Below are 17,597 nucleotides of genomic sequence, written 5' to 3' on the forward strand. Positions count from 1 at the left end.
TATTGCAGTGGACATGAAAGCATTCAACTTTGAGATGTTGACGATGATGGTATGACAGGGAAGAGTGCTCGAGACCATCAGTGGCTGATCGACAAGCCGGTTACTGACCTCAGGCAGACTTTGGCTGTCACCGGGAAGCTTACGTTGGCTGTCTCAGTCCTGGTATATTGGCTTCTATTCTGGGCACTCCCTCAATTCGAACCGTGGAACTACACACACATACTCTGTATTCACACTGAAGAGTCAAAAGAACCAGCAAAGCTCAACTTTTCCATCGAGCCAGGCTAGAGCATCCTCGCAGTAAGGCTGACAGGGACAGACCATCAGTACGGAGTATAGCTCTTGTCTATGATGTCAGTCCTTACATAACCATTAGCAGGTCAACGCCAAGAACATCCAACGAAATGTACTGCACCTCGTCCTCCACACCACGCAAGCTCACCCCAGATACGGCTCCAGAACGTCCAGCATTCCGCTATAAGCCGGGCCGCTGGGCGGCTCCATGCTGAACATGTAATCCGCCCACCACGGCCCAGCCGCCCACCAGACCGCGCCCTTCCACACGTCCGTGTTGTTGGCCATGTACTCCAGCATCCCCGCGATGGCCGTGCGACAGACGTCGTTGGCTCCGCCGGCATACTCCCCTATGATGCCCACCTTCCCGTTGTCCTTCAGCCACTGCGTGGCGGCCTGCAGGCGCTCCGCGCCGATCGTCTCCGACACGCAGACGCCGGACGTCCCCGACCCGTCCGAGTCGAGGTACTGGTGCATTTCGTAGACGAGCTTGTCCTGCGGGTCGGTCAGCCCCTTCATGTTGTCGTTGATGTCCGCCCAGGTCCACGCCCCGGACCACGAGTTGCCCTCCGCGAAGATGTACTGGGAGGTGGCGCCAGCCGCCCGGATGCCGTCGATCGCCGCCTGGTTGAGGTTCAGCACCAGGGTTTGGTCCATGGTGTTGTATTCGTTGTCTGTTATGTCAGCCACGGCAGGCTAGCGGTGTTATGGGGGTACTTACTCGTATCGAAGATGACCAGGTCGTTCTCCTTGAACTGCCCGGCGAGGTTCTGCCAGAAGGTCTGGAAGTCCGCGGTGCTGGAGATGATCTCGTTGTTGCTGGGGCGGTCAATGATGTTGAATTGCGAATTGAGTAGCTCATCACTCACTATCGTCCGTAATTGTGAGGGTCTACGATGGCATGGACACCCGCAGCCGTGATTGCGTCCACCACCTAGCCCTATCAGCCTCGACTGTCAAGCGTGCTTATTGGAACTTACCGTCGTGAGATTGTTTAGGTATGCCTCGTCATACGAGCCTGTCATCGAGTCCGGAACCAATCTTTCCATCATGAACTGCACGCGGAAGATATTCATCCCCTTGCTGACGAGGGTCGCGATGGCGGAAGTATCCGGGAAGATGTAATCGATACCCTGGTCCGGTCAGCGGGTTGATTGTTGGCATGGGGTGTGAACGAACCCAAGTTCCCGGAATGGCGGTGCCGAACTCGGCGCCCGACTCATTGGATCCGATCCCTATCGTCTTGAGTTAAAACTCATCAACTGGGAGACCTTGATGGGTACAACATGCATTCGAAAACAGACGCCCGCTTCTTGTGTTCGTGGGTAGGGGCCGCCACTGCACTGCCGGTCGCGGCAGCAGCAACAAGTAGGTTGAGTAGCTTCATCGCTGCCTGTCGATAGCGGAATCTTGCTGCTTCAGCTCCCAAACAACCATAGCAGCGTCCGACCCTTTATACTTCCATTCTGGGCGGGTTTTTCCGAATGTAGAACGGAGCTGTCGACGGAACCTCTACCGTCTCACTTCCATCAGTACCGAAACCTGACACAACGATCAGGGTGCCTGCCTCTGTACAGCTGGTCAGTGGTGCTCATGGAAACCAGGGCCCTCGACGATCATCGGTGCCATTCCCGCCTTGGCATCTGGGCATCTGGGCATCTGGGGTGTGAAACAGGCACGGAGATTACCAGTCATCCTGTTTTGCGGGGGTCCGTGGCGGTTCAGGCATGGATGTGCAGGTAACATGATCGCATAGCTATCATAATGTGTACTGTACTGACAGACCTTGCGTAGAGAATGCCCAACTGCATACATAAACTCAGCATCACCCACCCACCCTCCTCTTCCCATCCTCGCCCAAGTAAACCCCGGCGACCCTCCCAAACCCAATCCAAAACTACCACCCCCCGAGAACTTTCAAATGCTTCTTCATATCCTCCGCCTGCAGCAGATGATACTTCATCCCCGGATGATAATTATTCCACCAAATACAACTTACCCCATCATCGTTAATGCACGTTGCATCCGGGAACCCATACGCCGTCGGATCGTCGAGGATCTTGGTCATGAACGACCACGCATCGTAGAAGACGGTGGTAACCTATCCCCATGCCCCAGTTAGCCAAAGCCCTCACCCCTGCCCCAATGGAGGCAGGAAAAGAAGGAACATACCCCCGCAAACTCCCCCCTCAACCCCTCAACCATCGCCTCCAGATTCCGATTATACGCCGCGAGGTACGCCGCATGCCGCGCGACGGTGGCGTTCCCCTGGTCCAGAAATAAGGGACTGCGGCTGGTGGGCGGGACATTCAGGAACAAAAACTTGCGGGCGCCGGTGGCGTACAGCTGGGCGACTTGCTGCTTGAGGCGCGCGATGAGCTGGGGGGTGTAGCTTGCTGCGTCGGTGGTGGCGTAGGCGTTGCCGATACTATTTTCCCACTATCAGATTGCGCTTTGCGCTGGTTGGGTGGGGGGAGAGATGCTTCTGTTCTGCTTGGCGGACGGAGACAAGGGGCAAGGGGACAACAGGCGTACTCATTAATCCCGATCCAAAAACTAAACACGGCATCGCGCGAGGTCCACGGCGCACTGGCCGGCCTGTCGCGGTAGACATCCAGAAAAAGGCGGAGCTGGGCGGCGACGTCGCCCGGGTAGGCGGGGACGAGGGCGTTGTCGATGGTGGCGCCGCCGGCGGCCATGTTGTAGTTGAGCACGAGGGAGGCGTTCTCCTGGGTGGTCAGGTAGCCGATGTAGTTGGGGCCGTTGGTGGTGGTGCCGATTCCTTTTCACACGGATGAATTCTCTGGCTTGAGGGTTGGGTAGGTATACGTATGCACTGTACATACCTAGATCTGGATTGCCCATCGGCGCCGCAGCAGACGGTTGCGTTCCGGAGGCACTGAACCCGGTCTGCGAGTAGGAGTCGCCACTGAGTCAATCTTAGTATTTTGCTACAAGCGAGCACACACCAAGCAGAACAGCAACATACAACGTGAAGAAATAAGTCGGGTTGGTCGTCCCCGCGCGAGGCGATGGCCGGGCACCAGCCGTGGCGAGCATGGCTGCTATCCAAAGCAACTTCATAGTGAAAGGGACTTATAATAATGAGGACGAGGATCACGAAGAACAATACTTTCCCCGGAGCCCTACCCAAGGGCCACCGCACCGCTGTCTATTTATGCAGAGTGCTGGCATAGCTTCCCCCCACAGGCTCGATTGCTATTATCCCGAGATTACCTGGCTGCTGTTTGCTGCAAGTCTGCACTGCACTGCACTGCACCAACTCCAGAGGCTGGTCGATATGAGCTCGAAACCCCAATTCAACCGGTACTCCAACCACTCACTCCACTTGCCAACTCAATCTTTCCAGAGTGCGGGGTTCAAGCTCTTTGATCTGCAAGGGATCCCTGCATTGAGGATGGGCTATACCTCTTTGGCTACGGGATGTCCGTCTGGCATGATGCTTGAATACGGTTCCGTAGGTACTGTACTAACGGTGGATTTCCATTTCGTCCGGGTTGAAAACAATTTGCTATGCGTCTAGGTTTCTATCTATCGCAAGGTATATGTGCAATGCCGTGAAGAGCTAGCAGGGAATTCTATCACCGAAAATCCAACATCTCCATGCCCGCCCCACACACAACCAGCTTCCCCGCACCCGATGCCGCGTCGTGGATGATATCCAACGACGAGATGTCCGCAACGCAGCTGTACCGCTCCACCGCTTGGCGGATCTGGAGCCTCTCCCGTCCGTGCCGGCTGGGGTCGACGTCGATCCACCAGATCTTGACTTGGTGATCGTTGCCCGAGGAGGCAACGACGAACCTCTTTACTCCCTGATCGTGGATGTGCTTGAGGATGCGGACCGTCGTGACGCATGCTGCGTGCGCGTCGGGGATGGTCACCGTGTATGTCGCGTCGCTGGCGCCGGCGGTGGTGTCCAGCAGAGTCGCGGTCACGGCGTTGTCGTCGCCACCGGCGACGATCAGCGCCGAGGTGACCGATAGGTCGGCCAGATCCATCGCCTTGATGCTGTTCCAGTGGATCTGGTACCGGTTCTCGCAGGAGATCGTCTCCGGCGCGATCGATGCTCCGCGGATGGGTTGCTTGGGGATCAGTGGCGACGAGATGGTGTAGAATCGCTCGAGGACGGAAGTCAAGTTCCACAGGGTGAAGTATCCGTCCGTCGCGGCCGTGATCAGATTCAAGGTAGAGCCGTTCAGGAGGAATCGAGCCTGGGTGAGACAGTTGCTCATATAGGTACCACTGGCGAGAAGGGTGAAGCAGCCCTTGTCGGCGGACGAGTAATGGAAGATCTAGACAATTAGCACAGAGCACGAGGGAGGGGAGGATAGTGAGTACCTTGATGGTGGAGTTGGAGTATGTCAGGCAAAGAAGGAATCCATTCTCCGCCTCTCTCTCGTCCACTTCCAACGTGTCGAAGCTCGTCACCCGCAGATCGGAGTTGGGGTCACTCTTAGGACACTCTCCCGCCAGCATGGTTCCCAGACCAAATTGGGGGATCGAGCACGCCCGCCAGACGAAAAATTGCTCATAGCCTCCGCTGGTAAAGAGGAATTTGCCATCCTTGGACCAGTCCACGCTTTGAATTCCGGTATGATGCATCCGCAACAGCCGGAGGCATTTGAATGCACCCCAGCGGGGCTCTACCTGCGGGTCTTGAGGTGTGAATATCCGCACGTTGGTGTCTTCTGAGCCAGTCGCAAACAAGGGGCCTAGACCATCCGAGTTCTGAGTGGCACACATGTCCTTGACTTCCCGACCATGGCTTCCGGAACGCAACGTGCGACTGGCGTCTGGCTGTATCGACAGGGCAGTCAACCCGGACTGAATCCAGATGAACGATCCCGCCCAAGCAACATCTTGGCTGGGCTGAAACGCCCAGGATCGCCGGCCTCCGTTACAGTTGTGTCTGGCGACCTCTGTCTGAGCGGACTCGTTCCAAAGCACAAAGTCCATCGGCTGGAACCCATAGAACATCAAGTCTTTGGAGACGTTGTCGATATAAGCGCCTGCTATCTCACAATTGAACGCAAGAGAGGAACAGTGGAGCGTTCTCAAGGAGACCGAGGGGTCCGGACCTGTGGAAAAGGCCAGTTCATGAATGCTATATGTTCCATTCCGACCACAAGTCATGAAATATGGCAGGTCGGATCCTCTGTCCCCGTAGAGCGATGCAAATGAAGTGATGAAGCTGAGTCCTTCGCGTCCGTGTACCTTGCACGAAGGCATGACTGGCTTAAGGATTTCTGACACTGCCACGGGATAAACAGCAAATGAGCCCGTCAGGGATCCCAGCGCGAGGTACTGGTCATCATGAATTAAGGCTGCAGTCGACACACCGAAACCGTGGGGCAGGTCAAGCTTGACTCTATCCACGCATGGATCTGCGCCGTCTGCCATCGTAGCCAAGAACAAATCAGCCTTCTCGGCTTTCGGATAGACTGCAACGAACGACAAAGTTGCCGCTTTCTCGGTCGTGCTAGATTGGTACTCGAGAGCGTACAATCCCACCGGCCTTTGGCCAGCATCGACCACTTTGGTGAGTGATCCGGTACTGTGGTCATATAGTCGTATCAAGCCTCGGGCGTTACCCAGGAGAGCTATGCCTTTCTGTGGCAAGCCCGTGATGACTGAATACGAGCGCAAGTCTTCCTCAACTGTTAGAGTCTCTTTGAGGATGTGCTGTGTAGTCGAGCTCCCCGTCCCTATCCGTCCGATCTGAACCTCACCTCGCACGGTCGTGGCGACAAACGAGTCCTGCGAGACGAATCCAAAACCTTTAATCGAGGTTTCAATACGAGGTTCAGGACTGGAAGCATCTACCGAGGTTGCGATGCGGTTACGGAGATTGGGCAGAATGACATCTCCATCGCCATGCAGTTCGATGGTAAAGCTCTTCACGGCGCCATCAGCACCACCAGTATAAACAACCGTTTCTGTGTCGGTATGACGCATCTCAAGTGCCCAGATGTGCTTGCCCGTATGTTTGCGCACAGACATGGTCTCCACCAGTTGAAACTGAGGCTTTTCTGTCGAAGACGGGTCCCAGGTCAGGTCCCAGAGCAAGCACGTAGCATCTTCGCCACGCGAAAGCAGATTGACTTTCCCAAGGCCTTGCTTGACAGGCAGGAAATGAACCCCCCAGATACGGGCCAAGTGGCCAAACGCACTCGCAAGAATGGACTCAGACCCGAGCCCATTGTCACCAGCTCCTGCGCCGAATCCTGTGCCGCGAAGCTCGAACCCATCGGTCGAATAGGCGGGAGTGTCGTGACGGGAAGTACGCTCGCAATCGGAGATGTCCCAGATCCTGACAGTTCTGTCGTCACTGCAACTAGCCAGGAGTCGTCCATCACGACCCCCGTGCAGAGAAGGAATCAGAGGAGAAATCTGGACTCCAAAGATCGATCCCTCATGGCCTGTAAAAAAGTGATGTATCGACCCGGTTGCGCTGGTCGAATCGTCCTCAGCCAAGTAGCACGACCAGACTATAATCTCGCCAAAAACCGTGCCAGCCGCAACAAGGATGTGGGCTTCGGACAGCGAAAGCACATTCGCCGAATAAAGGATGGACTTCACACCAGCCACAAGTTGGCGGATTTCAATCCGTTTCTCATAGTCAGCCCCGGCCTGCCTGACAAGCTGCACGCCCAAGAGCGCATTGTGAGCCGTCAGCATATAAGCATTTACAACTTCGCCATCCGTCTCAGGCGCACATCCAGCCAGGATCCAATCCGGCGCGAGATACTCTGGGCTCGCAGCTTGTACACTTGCGCTCAGCTGCTGACTGTCAATGTGTAGACTGAACGCTCGGACGGACTGCCCTCCCCACGCAACAAAGTCCGCCTGTGGTTCTTGTTCTGAGTGGCCCAGCGCAACGATCCCGTGCACATGGTTTCGTTTGAACACTTTCAGTTCGGCGAGCAGACGCCCGCTTTCTTCATGAAGGAGCCGGACATGGGTCCCTTGACTCTGGAGAAGGAGTTTAACATCTTTCAAGACCAGCGCCTTCAGCGCGGTTACCGGGACGCATGTGTCAATGTGCTTGTACGGCATATTAGCTAACGGCTTCCGTCGGACACGCAAGAAAGAGCAACCACTCACCTCGAGGGAGGAAGTCATTGATGCTGCCAGCGCGACACATTGGTTCGCTTGGTTCCAGATGGCTTGTCACTGACCTCTACCTTAAGCGGTGGCTTTTCCCCGCGTGGAGAATCATTTCCTCGCTCAAAATTCCAGAATTTCCACCCATTGTGAGGATGCTTAGGTAAGCGGTGCGGGATGCCCACTTTCCCGATTGAGCCATTGGTGCACGTGATGTGCTGAGTGGGTGGACTGAGGACTTATCTCTTTCATTCATCCCTGAGCAGAAACAATGAATTGATCATGTACCTTGTGCAAAGCTTAGATGCAAATCTGACGCTATAGGTTGCCGTGCCGAATGGCTTACTCTTGTGCAATAGAAAGGTGTGCTACGATTTCCGTCATGCTTCGCAAGCCAACTCGTGACCATGGGGTCGTGCTTGACCTTATCTTAAAGGATTTACAAGCTTTCTGGGAAATCTTTCGTGGCCTCGTTGATTTGACAATTTCGGATGCAAGGAGCTACACATGCTTGCATAATTAAAACTAATCTAAGACATGCGCGGATTGTTCCGAGAATGTTGAGACACTGATCAACAGGCACAGGGGGTCAGTATGCTGATCAAAAGTTTCGTTCACAGGGTGCTGGGCGCTGTTTTCAAGCAGAAGATCTAGTGGTCGGTAAGAAAACAAGACCTAATATGAAAGTGGAAATTGAGTAATGGGAGGAATTGTCCACGGTACCGGGGGGGTTCTCTAATTTCAATAAGGCTTTACCTCGAGCAGGGTGAGCATCTGCAGATAAGAACCCTCCCGCAAGGTCAGAGCGAGCGCTTGAAGATGTCATCGGCACCAGTCAATGCGAAAAGGCACATCCCCAAAGGCGCTGCTTGAACCGATGAGGGCGACGAGGTACAAAACTCAATGGCTACTTCTCCTGGATCTCCACATCATGGCCTGCATGAAGCAAAAAAAAAAAAAAAAAAAAAAAAGGAAAAAAATCATCTCTCGTCATGCGTCAATCACTGGTGATACCACCCCACCGTTCGTCATGATGTTGCAGTGCCGATTCTTTTTGCCAAGCAATGCGATGCCATGAGATCTGGTTCTAAATGGTCCAAATGCGGAGATGGTCGATCACTGCGACCAAAGAACACTGCATCTGTGCGTGCGGTATAGGAGCTTAAACAATGGACCCGCATGAATCTGAGACTCGCAATTTATCTCGAGTACTCAGCTCTAGCCTCAGGAGCACAGTTCGGTGGGTAATGGTAATTTGTGGTCCGAGAGTCTCCATGGGGCTGGGAAGCACACTAGGCAAGGTTAAGATTTTCCTGTTCTACACAAACATCAGGTGAAATCCAGACTATTAGGCAGCCATGCAAACCTTGACTGAACTAGCTTCCAGTCGGTAGGGTCTGATTGCATCGTGCAAACTCTGAATTTGCAGCTTCATCTTCAGTGTATCGAGGGCAAACGATCGATGACATCAGATATGGGGAAGGCGTTCTTCGGATCGCGATGACGTCGCGGATGGGATGATGGGGACGGAGGGTGGTATATCAGCCCTTCCTCGACGGTTTCGCTTTTTGTCTTTCGTCTGCTTGTACCTCTGACCAGTTGCTTAATATATTAACAGAGCATAACTGAGAGCTCTTCAAACTGTACGCTGTGATTTGCCAATTCGCCCTCCGATCCAGCTTCTTAACAGTACACGCAGGCACTTGGGTAGGTTGTTGAATCCCGAGTCATCACTAATTTCCTGCCCGACCGAGCCCGCAACCGAATCGGGTTTAGAGCGTGGTCTCCGCAGTCTCGACGTCACCAGCCTCTCCAAAGCGTTGCAATCACCCACCTCAATTCTCTAGTGCTTCGATCTTGCACCGCAAGGGGAGATCCTCAGGAGCCAGGACCCAGAGCGCCAGAGTGTCATCGATCCCTCCTTAAAAGATCGCTTAACCGGTTAGTGCCTCGCTCTCAACCCACGGCTTTTAGTCGATCATTAGTAGCCCACTAATCCAGATCTCGAACAGGTTGCAGTTCCCACCCATCCTTCGTCGGTCACTCTTCCGTCGCATCCCGTCGCACTCGGTGCCACACGTCACTCCTGCGCAAAAGGAAAGGAAAAAAAAAAAAAGGTCTATCTTAGAAAGGATCCCGACCATCTGATTCTGCTGCAATCCTTTTCCGCGATTTCTTCTCCTCATATCCTCACTTTGCCCTATCCTTTTCACTCACTTCCCTTGAGCTTTCACAACAATAGCGAGCAACTTCGTCACCATGCATCGCACCTATTCTATGCGCCAGTCGCGCGTGCCCACCGCCTCGCAGATCGAGAACCCTCCCCCGCCATTGTCCTCCACCAAGTCCAACAGACTCTTCGGAAAGGGTGGCTTCGGTGCGTGTTCTTTTTGGCCTGTTATGGTTGACGCCCATCCTGCTAACACAATTAAGGTACAGGCCATGCCCTGCGCAAGAACGCCGCCGGCGCCTTCGGGCCAGACCTAGCCCGCAAGCTCTCCCAGCTGGTCAAGATGGAGAAGAACGTCATGCGCAGCATGGAGATGGTGTCCCGGGAGCGCATGGAGACTGCTGTACGTTGTCGCTGGCATGGAGCTTCCGGAGTGTACTAACAGCAGCAGCAACAACTCTCCATCTGGGGTGAGAACTGCGATGAGGATGTGTCTGACATCACCGACAAGCTCGGTGTCTTGCTCTACGAGATTGGAGAGCTCGAGGATCTCTTCGTTGACCGTTACGATCAGTACCGTGTTACCATAAAGAGCATTCGCAACATCGAGGCTTCCGTCCAGCCCAGCCGTGACCGTAAGTTTTTGCCCCAGTGCCCTCGGAGTCAGGTGACTGACCGTGCATCCACCCTACAGGCAAGCAGAAGATTACCGATGAGATCGCCAAGCTCAAGTACAAGGACCCCAACTCTCCCCGCATCGTCGTCCTGGAGCAGGAGTTGGTCCGCGCGGAGGCCGAGTCGCTCGTGGCCGAGGCCCAGCTCTCCAACATCACCCGCGAGAAGCTCAAGGCCGCCTTCCAGTACCAGTTCGATGCGCTCCGCGAGCACTGCGAGAAGGTGGCGCTGATCGCCGGCTACGGCAAGCACCTGTTGGATTTGATCGACGACACGCCGGTGACCCCCGGCGAGACTCGCCACGCCTACGACGGCTACGATGCCAGCAAGGCCATCATCCAGGACTGCGAGGAGGCACTCGCCAACTGGGTCACCTCCAAGGCCTCGGTCAAGTCCAACCTGTCGACCCGCTCGCGCACCCTGTCGCAGCGTCGCCGCGAAGGCGTGAACAAGAGCCGCGAGGGCGTCGACCTCTCTGGCCAGGACCAGCCTCTGGGCCGCGATTCGTGGGTGCCCGCCGACCAGCACTCGTCCTACCACCACGATGTAGAGGATGGCGAGGAGGTCGCCAGCACTCTGGACGGTGAGACTCGGGGCCGGGAGGAGGAGAGAGAGCCCGAGACAGCCGTTTAAGAGGTTGCTTTCCCCTTTTCAAACAGTAACTTGAATCTGATTGATATTATCCTGAACATGGAGGTTCCTGGAGTACGCCACTAATTGTGTGATTTGGTTTCCATCGAGATTCCCGCTTGATGTGTTGTTGTTCTGCCTTGTCTGCTTTCACCCCCGATGAATTACTGATGATTAATCGATTCCGATGGCGATGTCTATCCTGCCAAAAACAAAACCAAAAAAAAAACAGAACATAATATCCAGGCGTGTGTCCGCAAAACAAGAGGGGTGTGAATTTGTGCCCTGACGGCGCACGTCTGCGATGATGCCATAGGGGGTCGGACTTTTTAACGCGGGCGATTATTTTCCCTCTACTGTCTTAATCGACTAATGTAATACTATACCACTTGCCCAGGTTGATGGTGATGGGGAGGTACATGTTTTGACTTGTGTTGTGTTGCGTCGTGATTGCAGTCATGTTGTTTAGGATTTGAATAGTAATCGATTGACTTGCGGTCATTATTTAGTTGAAGTATGGTCCTACAGGTTTTATTCTCCCATCGAAGGAGGCCATGTAGAACCAATATTAAGAAAGCGGTATTCCTCTTATCTCACGGCTGGGAGTATAGAGAGCGAAGTAGATTGCAACTTCGCCGAGAATCATAAAAACGATAGATACCCACCGACCTAGCACCGCATCTCAATGATGCTCTGGGCTGGCTATGAACTAGCCCCAACCCATTCCAAAACCGCTGCAACAATGAGCCCTCAGCAGGACCTATACCCGAGGTATCACCTCCTTCCCTCCCTCCCTCCCACCCACCCACCATTACTCCCTCCAAATCAACCATTCTCGTGACGAGAGACCCAAACTCGCAGCATAGGCCTTTATGAAAAAAAACACAACCCCCAAACCCAATCAACAACATTCTGTTCACCTCGCTAGACTAGACGAAATCCACGAGATCCATCACCGCCATCCTATCCAAAGATCTAAACCACACAAGATACCCAAGGTGACTTACTATACCCCGGCCCGTACTCCGGCCGCGAACCAACCCCTCTCCAGCGAAAAGACGAGATAACGCATTGTATCGCCATAGAGCCAGACGCATACAGACCCAAACCTCAACCGCGATCTCGCGAAATCCCTCTTGATGGCATATCTTCCCGTTGCCCCCCGCCCCCCGTTGATCGAACGATTTGTAACCCCAAGCATCGACCTGAGCACGGATGTGCGTGCTCGCTCGACACATCGCGAGTGGCATGGGACTTGAGATGGTGGGTGGGGTGTGTGATGGTCGTGATTGGGTTGGCTGCTGCTGCTGCTGCTGCTGCTGCTGGAGTTGACGGCTATGGGGAAAGGTTCGTAGTGTAGTGTATAGTGGGCTGTTAGCTGAGTCCAGCGTGATATAGATATAGAGATCGATTTGCGGATATGCGGACATGCGTCGAAGACCGGAGTTCCAGGCTTTCTTCGTCTTGATTCGGTGTAGCTATACTTAGATGGATTAACCTGTTCGGTGTAGGCAGTCATCGGGTGTGGAAGCACTTGCTGTCATGTAGGCTCATGTGTACTCGTTCGAGGGAGTAACTGGACTAAATATGGCGCGGTGTTTCAGCTACAGACTTTTGCAACTGTAGGGTGGGGGTGTACTGTACTGGTCTTGTGTTGAGGCGGATGGTTGTGATGTATTCCTGAAAACTTAGGGATACTTGGGTTCAACTTTGAGATCATGGGGTGGACTGTACCAGAAAGATGGGGAGTATAAGTTATGGAAGCAGCCGAGGTTTCGAGTGTATAGAGTCACGTCTATATACAGTCATGTCTCAATGTTCACTATACCTGGACTAAGCCTGCCCTCTGTACAGTACACGGCAGAACAGTACAGTGGTATAGTGAAGAACCAGACAGTGCGGCGTGCTCACCTCAGTAAGGCAGGCCCGGGCCATTACCAGGTACAGACAGAGTCAACGCCCATCCCAATCCGGACGCCCTCCCCGCGATCCTACATGAATATTCCTCAGGCAGGAATGCCGAGTGCGGGTGCGGGTGCGGGTGCGCCGGCCGAGATGAAGTAATGTCGGTCACCACCGCATCAGTCACACCACTGCACTGCATAAACCTCCTCGGGGAGATCGAGAGACTGAGTACACATATTAGTCTAGTGCAGTGACGGTAGCGAACACCTCAGCTGAGTATTCCGCAAGGTCCCTCGAATCACCTCTCCGCCTGGGTGAAGCGAGGTGAAGCTAGTGCAGAAGTACCGTACAGTACATGTAGACTACGGTGCTGCGGTGGTTTGCAGACTGACCAATACCACAAGTATGTGCCCCGTGGGGGTTCGCTAGAGTTTGGTGTGATTCAGGTTCATGATGGCGCAATTCCTGGTGGATTGCAATTCATGGACGGCCCTGAGAGGAGTCTATAGTTCCCTCCAATTAACTGGGTTACCTGTACGGATGTTTGACACCATCTGGAAGAATTAAGGGTAATTCGTTCATCGAAGATTTGTTCAGTGGGCTCTTCTTGTTCATTCATTTCAGTCTGGTAAATCACCCTCTCTCTCCTGAGAAATCCCCAGGTATGGTCGGCTTCAAGCCGGCGCCTCATAGCTATAGCCCCATACGATAAATGAAAGATGCGAGATTGTACGTGCCTGGGTCTCAGCGAAAACAAAAGAAGTCAATATAAACACCCCGTATTCCCTGGACTCCGATTTGCGCGTTTGGAAGAGAACAACGAAACGAACAACACAGACACAAATGTATATATAGAGAAAAGAAAATAGCAATCGGTCACAATCGAGGCTTCCTGATCCCGATCCCCCATCCCGCCCTGATAGTAATAACCCGGAAATGTTCAATAAACGACACACGTGTATATGACTGGCCTTCATATACCGAAACATGAAGATGATGGTTGAGGATAAGTGTGGGTTGCGTGCACACTTGCGAAAAGAAAATGGATAGAGAAACTCAAAAGGTCATTACATCGTCATCCGACTTTCCATCCTAGGATAGGTCCCCGGCCTTTCGAAGCGAATGGTATGAGAAGCATACAAAGAGATAAAAACAGATGCGAAGAAGCACAGCGTCAAACGGAATCCGCAAACTAATGAAGGCGCAAGGGACTCGACATGTCGCGTGAGTGGAGAATCAATAAGTAGGTTTTATGCGATTTCTTTTGATTTGACACGGGTTCAGCTGTCGGTGCCCACGCCCTTCTTTTTGGGCTGGATATGTTTCTGTCCTGGGCCGGTGACGCTGGAGGTTTTCGAGGTCAAGGCGCTGCTGTCGGTCGGGGGCGCCAACCGGGTCGAGCTGGCTTCGTGCTTCTCGGTGAGCAAGTTCTTGAGCCATCGGTTCTCCATCTCGAGCTGGGCCACGCGAGCCTCGAGCGAGGCGTTCTTCTCGGTCGTCTCGCGCACGGTGCGTTCCAGCGTCTGCTCGCGTTGCTTCTTCTTCATGCGGAACCGGGCACTGGCGGCCGTGTTCCGGCGCCGGCGGTCTTCTTCCGCGGCGCGACGGACACCCTCTTCCTGATTGAGAGCCGACGCGAGGTGGTCGCCGTGAATCTGTGTGCTGTATTTGGTATTGGTGATGGCACCGTTGGGAGGTGATATGGACGAGGAGACATCAGATGGCGTCAGGGCCCCGGGGACCTGCGCCAGATCATCTGGGGGCCCATATGAGATGGGTGGGTAGAGTGGGTGAGCTGGATAGGAAAGCATTTGATCTGTTGTGAAGCTGTCAACACCAAGGTAGAGGAGTGGACGGCAAGCGATAAGATAAAAAAGCCACAGTGGGATGGGGAAAGGGGGGTGGAAAGGAACAATGGAAGCGGAAGCAGCAAGATATGATGGGGCACATGGAAGGGGATCTTGGTCCGGTACACCAAGGGATGAGAGCTTGGCTTAAGGGTCCGTCACTGACAAGGCTCCCGACGTTGTCATTGGTGTGGATGATTGCGTGCTCACATAGAGCATTGCACTCATCACCAGACAACCACGAATCCCCGGAAATAGATTGGTCAAAAAATGAGCAGTCAGAACCGCAACAACAACAGACCAGTCTGCACGAGGAGGGTGATTGCTTTCTCCAGAAGATTCAGGAAATTCCCCTCCCGCAATGCATTGATCATTGCTGGGTCCGACACAGCAGTAAGGAAGGTGAAAAAGAGGAGCAAGAGACACAACACAGGAGACAACAGACAGGCACAAGGCGGTTAGACAAGGAAATGGCAAAGCCACGGAAACTCCATCAGGCAGCCAGGTAAGACAATCTATCAGTTTAAAGCCCCGTCGGTTTTCCAGAAACAGGAGGAAAGCGTTTGCTGTTACATGCATTCCGCAGCAACTCCAGCATATTCCATCGGAGAGCCGTAGGGCCAGAGATTGGGAAAACGAACCACAAAGCTTGAAGATGGCGCCAACAATGCAACAATGAGAGTCATTTATAGAAAGCTCCAAGCTTCCGACTTACCATAATGCGGATATCCTCGCACATCGATCGGACTGCGCTCGTCCTCAATGCTGTCATATGAACTGACGGACAGGCCGCCCATTCCCTCGGTCTGGTCGTAATCCATATTCAAGTTCTGAAAGGAGGCCAAAGCTGTCGATTCTGCATCAAAGGAGTACTGTCGACTCTTGGCCAGGTTGGGATCGTGTCGAGAGAGAAGAAAGTTGAAGTTTTCGAGCCTATCGAAGCTCGAGGCTGTCCGCTGAGCGAGGGTTTGCTCATCTGACATTTTGGCGGTGGAGGGCTTTTTAGAGGATTTTTGGTCTCTTGTCCTCTTAATTAGGTTCTGTGTTTTATTAAAATTGTTTTGCTGGACCTAATGACTTTGCCCCCCAAGTATGCTGGGTGGCTTGCTTTTTTTTCCCCCGAGCCAACAGAGAGGATGATAGATGACCACCAGAGCCAATGTCGGACCCCGGATCAGCACGGTAAAGAGGGGAGAATTCGGTTTTGGGTAAAGCAGAACAAATGATCCAATGAGTTATAGAATAATTTTAATTTTTTTTTGTTTCTGTCTTTGAGCTGGAAGAGGCAAATGTCGGGGGGTGACTTATAGCAAAGATAAACTGTTTTCCGCATTCACTTTACCTATGGTCATGGCATGGCCCGAGACGGCTAGCCACGTACGCAAAGAGCACGAGTTAGAGGACGGGAATAAGACACAATTAGTCTAGCTGGGTGGATCAACCCAGGAGGAATGAGAGGGGAGAAGGAGGGGGGGGTGTGGGAGGGGGGTGGGAGGCGTTTGGTAGCAGGAGATGCAGGATCACACAACAGTAGGGTGGTAGGGAAAGGTCCAGCAGCAATAGGAAATTGGGGCATGTATCATCCAAACAAAAAGATGAGAAAAGAGAACATCAGGTCGGGGGGGGGGAAAGGGAATAAGCACACAAGCAGCGAATACGGGCGTTGATGGTTGATCGTCTCATGGCCCGGCCAAGCTAGCGGATGATCTGATAGAATGGAGAAATGTCGTGATCGCACTCTGTGGTTGGTCAATTTGCCAACCTCGGGTCACTTCATTCAGTTTCACCGCTCGCCGGCAGAACAGAGTGGGAGGGTGTTAAAGAAGTATGGAAAGGAAGGAAAGAGGACAGGGAAAGGGGATGATATAAATGTTGATATCTATGTCATGAGATTGTGGTCCAGCTGGAAAAAAAAAAAGAAAAAAAAAAAAAAAAAAAAAGGAATTTCCAGAAGAATAGAAGGGTTAAGAGGAACAAGCAGTTCTGGAGAAGTGGGTAATTGTCAGTGAAGGGAGACCGTGAGGAAGGACGAGATCTGAATGGGCAGGAGCCGAAGAGCGGGCGGACGTCAACACAGCGCAAATCAGTACAAGTAACAAGTAACAACAGTACAAACTGGAAAGGGGAGACGACCCGCTGAGGGACCCAATCGTCCTCCCACTCCTCCCACTCCTTCCCACTCATCATTCAGTTCCTGTCACTGAACATTCGTCATCACCGTTCTGGGCTAACTATCTAGGAACCAAAAGCCAACGCGTACTCGCACTTCCTACCGGTCGGGTTTCCAGAGAAAGAACATGAATGATGATCGATTGTTCCGCGGTGGATATCAACTTCCAACTTCTCAAAGTTTCTCAGTCTTCACACAACCAACCGCTTCCGCGCTTCATTCAGGGGAGGCTTTCGGAACTTCCAGACTCTCGGAACTTACATCATTTTGGCTTAGACAGTTCCCACTGGTCGAGCCTGGCCCAATTTATCTCCAGTCCGATTTCACGATTCAGGATAGCCCGGGCTCCACTACTACTGCAAGAATTTTGAGCGCCGTGTGCTCACTACTGCTAAGCTCGCAGCTCCAGCTACACGGACTCACAGTAGCTCTGGGAATGCCTCTCTTTCATTTCCCACGGCGGAAAAATCCGTATCCACTCAATGGCCTTTGCCACCTGATGCGGACGACGCCGTTGGTACCTTTGAATGAGATTTGGTGCTTCTCATTCCTTGGCGCTGGTCTTTCTCCCTCTTTGAGCATATCTTGGTGGCTGTTTACTTTCACTCTCCATCTTCCACTTCTCATCCTCACAGGGCTTCTACCCGCCGGACGAACCAGGCACAGTTGTCTCCCCCCGCGATCCACATCTCACTTTTGCTGCCGTAGTTTCCCCGAGGCTTGTTGAAGTATGAGACTTCTGTCTCGCGTAAATGAATCGCACAGATCGAGAGGTGAG

At 53.2% G+C, this 17,597-nt stretch overlaps 7 protein-coding genes across 7 annotated transcripts; 1 reads left to right on the plus strand and 6 right to left on the minus strand.

The window, feature by feature from the left end:
* Nucleotides 1-114: 114 nt before the first annotated feature.
* Nucleotides 115-1,600, minus strand: BO82DRAFT_355332 (glycoside hydrolase family 5 protein). The gene is made up of 4 exons (XM_025635424.1): nucleotides 1,275-1,600; nucleotides 1,164-1,228; nucleotides 1,016-1,113; nucleotides 115-968 (listed from the first exon to the last, which is right to left on the minus strand). The coding sequence occupies exons 1-4, from the start codon at nucleotides 1,344-1,346 to the stop codon at nucleotides 439-441; spliced, it is 765 nt and encodes a 254-aa protein (XP_025490819.1). The 5' UTR covers nucleotides 1,347-1,600; the 3' UTR covers nucleotides 115-438.
* Nucleotides 1,601-2,139: 539 nt separating this feature from the next.
* On the minus strand, nucleotides 2,140-3,492 carry BO82DRAFT_355334 (SGNH/GDSL hydrolase family protein). The gene is made up of 5 exons (XM_025635425.1): nucleotides 3,284-3,492; nucleotides 3,141-3,223; nucleotides 2,830-3,076; nucleotides 2,467-2,722; nucleotides 2,140-2,395 (listed from the first exon to the last, which is right to left on the minus strand). The coding sequence occupies exons 1-5, from the start codon at nucleotides 3,376-3,378 to the stop codon at nucleotides 2,192-2,194; spliced, it is 885 nt and encodes a 294-aa protein (XP_025490820.1). The 5' UTR covers nucleotides 3,379-3,492; the 3' UTR covers nucleotides 2,140-2,191.
* Nucleotides 3,493-3,808: 316 nt separating this feature from the next.
* BO82DRAFT_312548 (tRNA (34-2'-O)-methyltransferase regulator RTT10) lies at nucleotides 3,809-7,513 on the minus strand. Its single transcript, XM_025632444.1, has 3 exons — nucleotides 7,423-7,513; nucleotides 4,657-7,362; nucleotides 3,809-4,610 (listed from the first exon to the last, which is right to left on the minus strand). Exons 1-3 carry the CDS (start codon nucleotides 7,438-7,440, stop codon nucleotides 3,897-3,899), a joined length of 3,438 nt encoding a protein of 1,145 aa, XP_025490821.1. The 5' UTR covers nucleotides 7,441-7,513; the 3' UTR covers nucleotides 3,809-3,896.
* A 2,168-nt stretch (nucleotides 7,514-9,681) lies between these two features.
* On the plus strand, nucleotides 9,682-10,900 carry BO82DRAFT_365757 (Eisosome component PIL1/LSP1 family protein; the record flags this gene model as incomplete). Its single annotated transcript, XM_025637015.1, has 4 exons — nucleotides 9,682-9,799; nucleotides 9,862-9,995; nucleotides 10,038-10,227; nucleotides 10,287-10,900. 4 exons carry the CDS (start codon nucleotides 9,682-9,684, stop codon nucleotides 10,898-10,900), a joined length of 1,056 nt encoding a protein of 351 aa, XP_025490822.1.
* Nucleotides 10,901-11,708: 808 nt separating this feature from the next.
* BO82DRAFT_417309 (uncharacterized protein) lies at nucleotides 11,709-12,416 on the minus strand (the record flags this gene model as incomplete). The annotated part of the gene is made up of 3 exons (XM_025640019.1): nucleotides 11,709-11,765; nucleotides 11,905-12,360; nucleotides 12,396-12,416. 3 exons carry the CDS (start codon nucleotides 12,414-12,416, stop codon nucleotides 11,709-11,711), a joined length of 534 nt encoding a protein of 177 aa, XP_025490823.1.
* Nucleotides 12,417-13,374: 958 nt separating this feature from the next.
* BO82DRAFT_105770 (uncharacterized protein) lies at nucleotides 13,375-13,936 on the minus strand. Its single transcript, XM_025629757.1, has one exon. The coding sequence runs from the start codon at nucleotides 13,789-13,791 to the stop codon at nucleotides 13,477-13,479; it is 315 nt and encodes a 104-aa protein (XP_025490824.1). The 5' UTR covers nucleotides 13,792-13,936; the 3' UTR covers nucleotides 13,375-13,476.
* Nucleotides 13,937-15,866, minus strand: BO82DRAFT_105774 (bZIP transcription factor). The gene is made up of 2 exons (XM_025629758.1): nucleotides 15,365-15,866; nucleotides 13,937-14,618 (listed from the first exon to the last, which is right to left on the minus strand). The coding sequence occupies exons 1-2, from the start codon at nucleotides 15,630-15,632 to the stop codon at nucleotides 14,083-14,085; spliced, it is 804 nt and encodes a 267-aa protein (XP_025490825.1). The 5' UTR covers nucleotides 15,633-15,866; the 3' UTR covers nucleotides 13,937-14,082.
* Nucleotides 15,867-17,597: the final 1,731 nt, after the last annotated feature.

The sequence above is a fragment of the Aspergillus uvarum genome, assembly GCF_003184745.1.
Source record: "Aspergillus uvarum CBS 121591 unplaced genomic scaffold BO82scaffold_35, whole genome shotgun sequence".
Classification (NCBI taxonomy): domain Eukaryota; kingdom Fungi; phylum Ascomycota; class Eurotiomycetes; order Eurotiales; family Aspergillaceae; genus Aspergillus; species Aspergillus uvarum.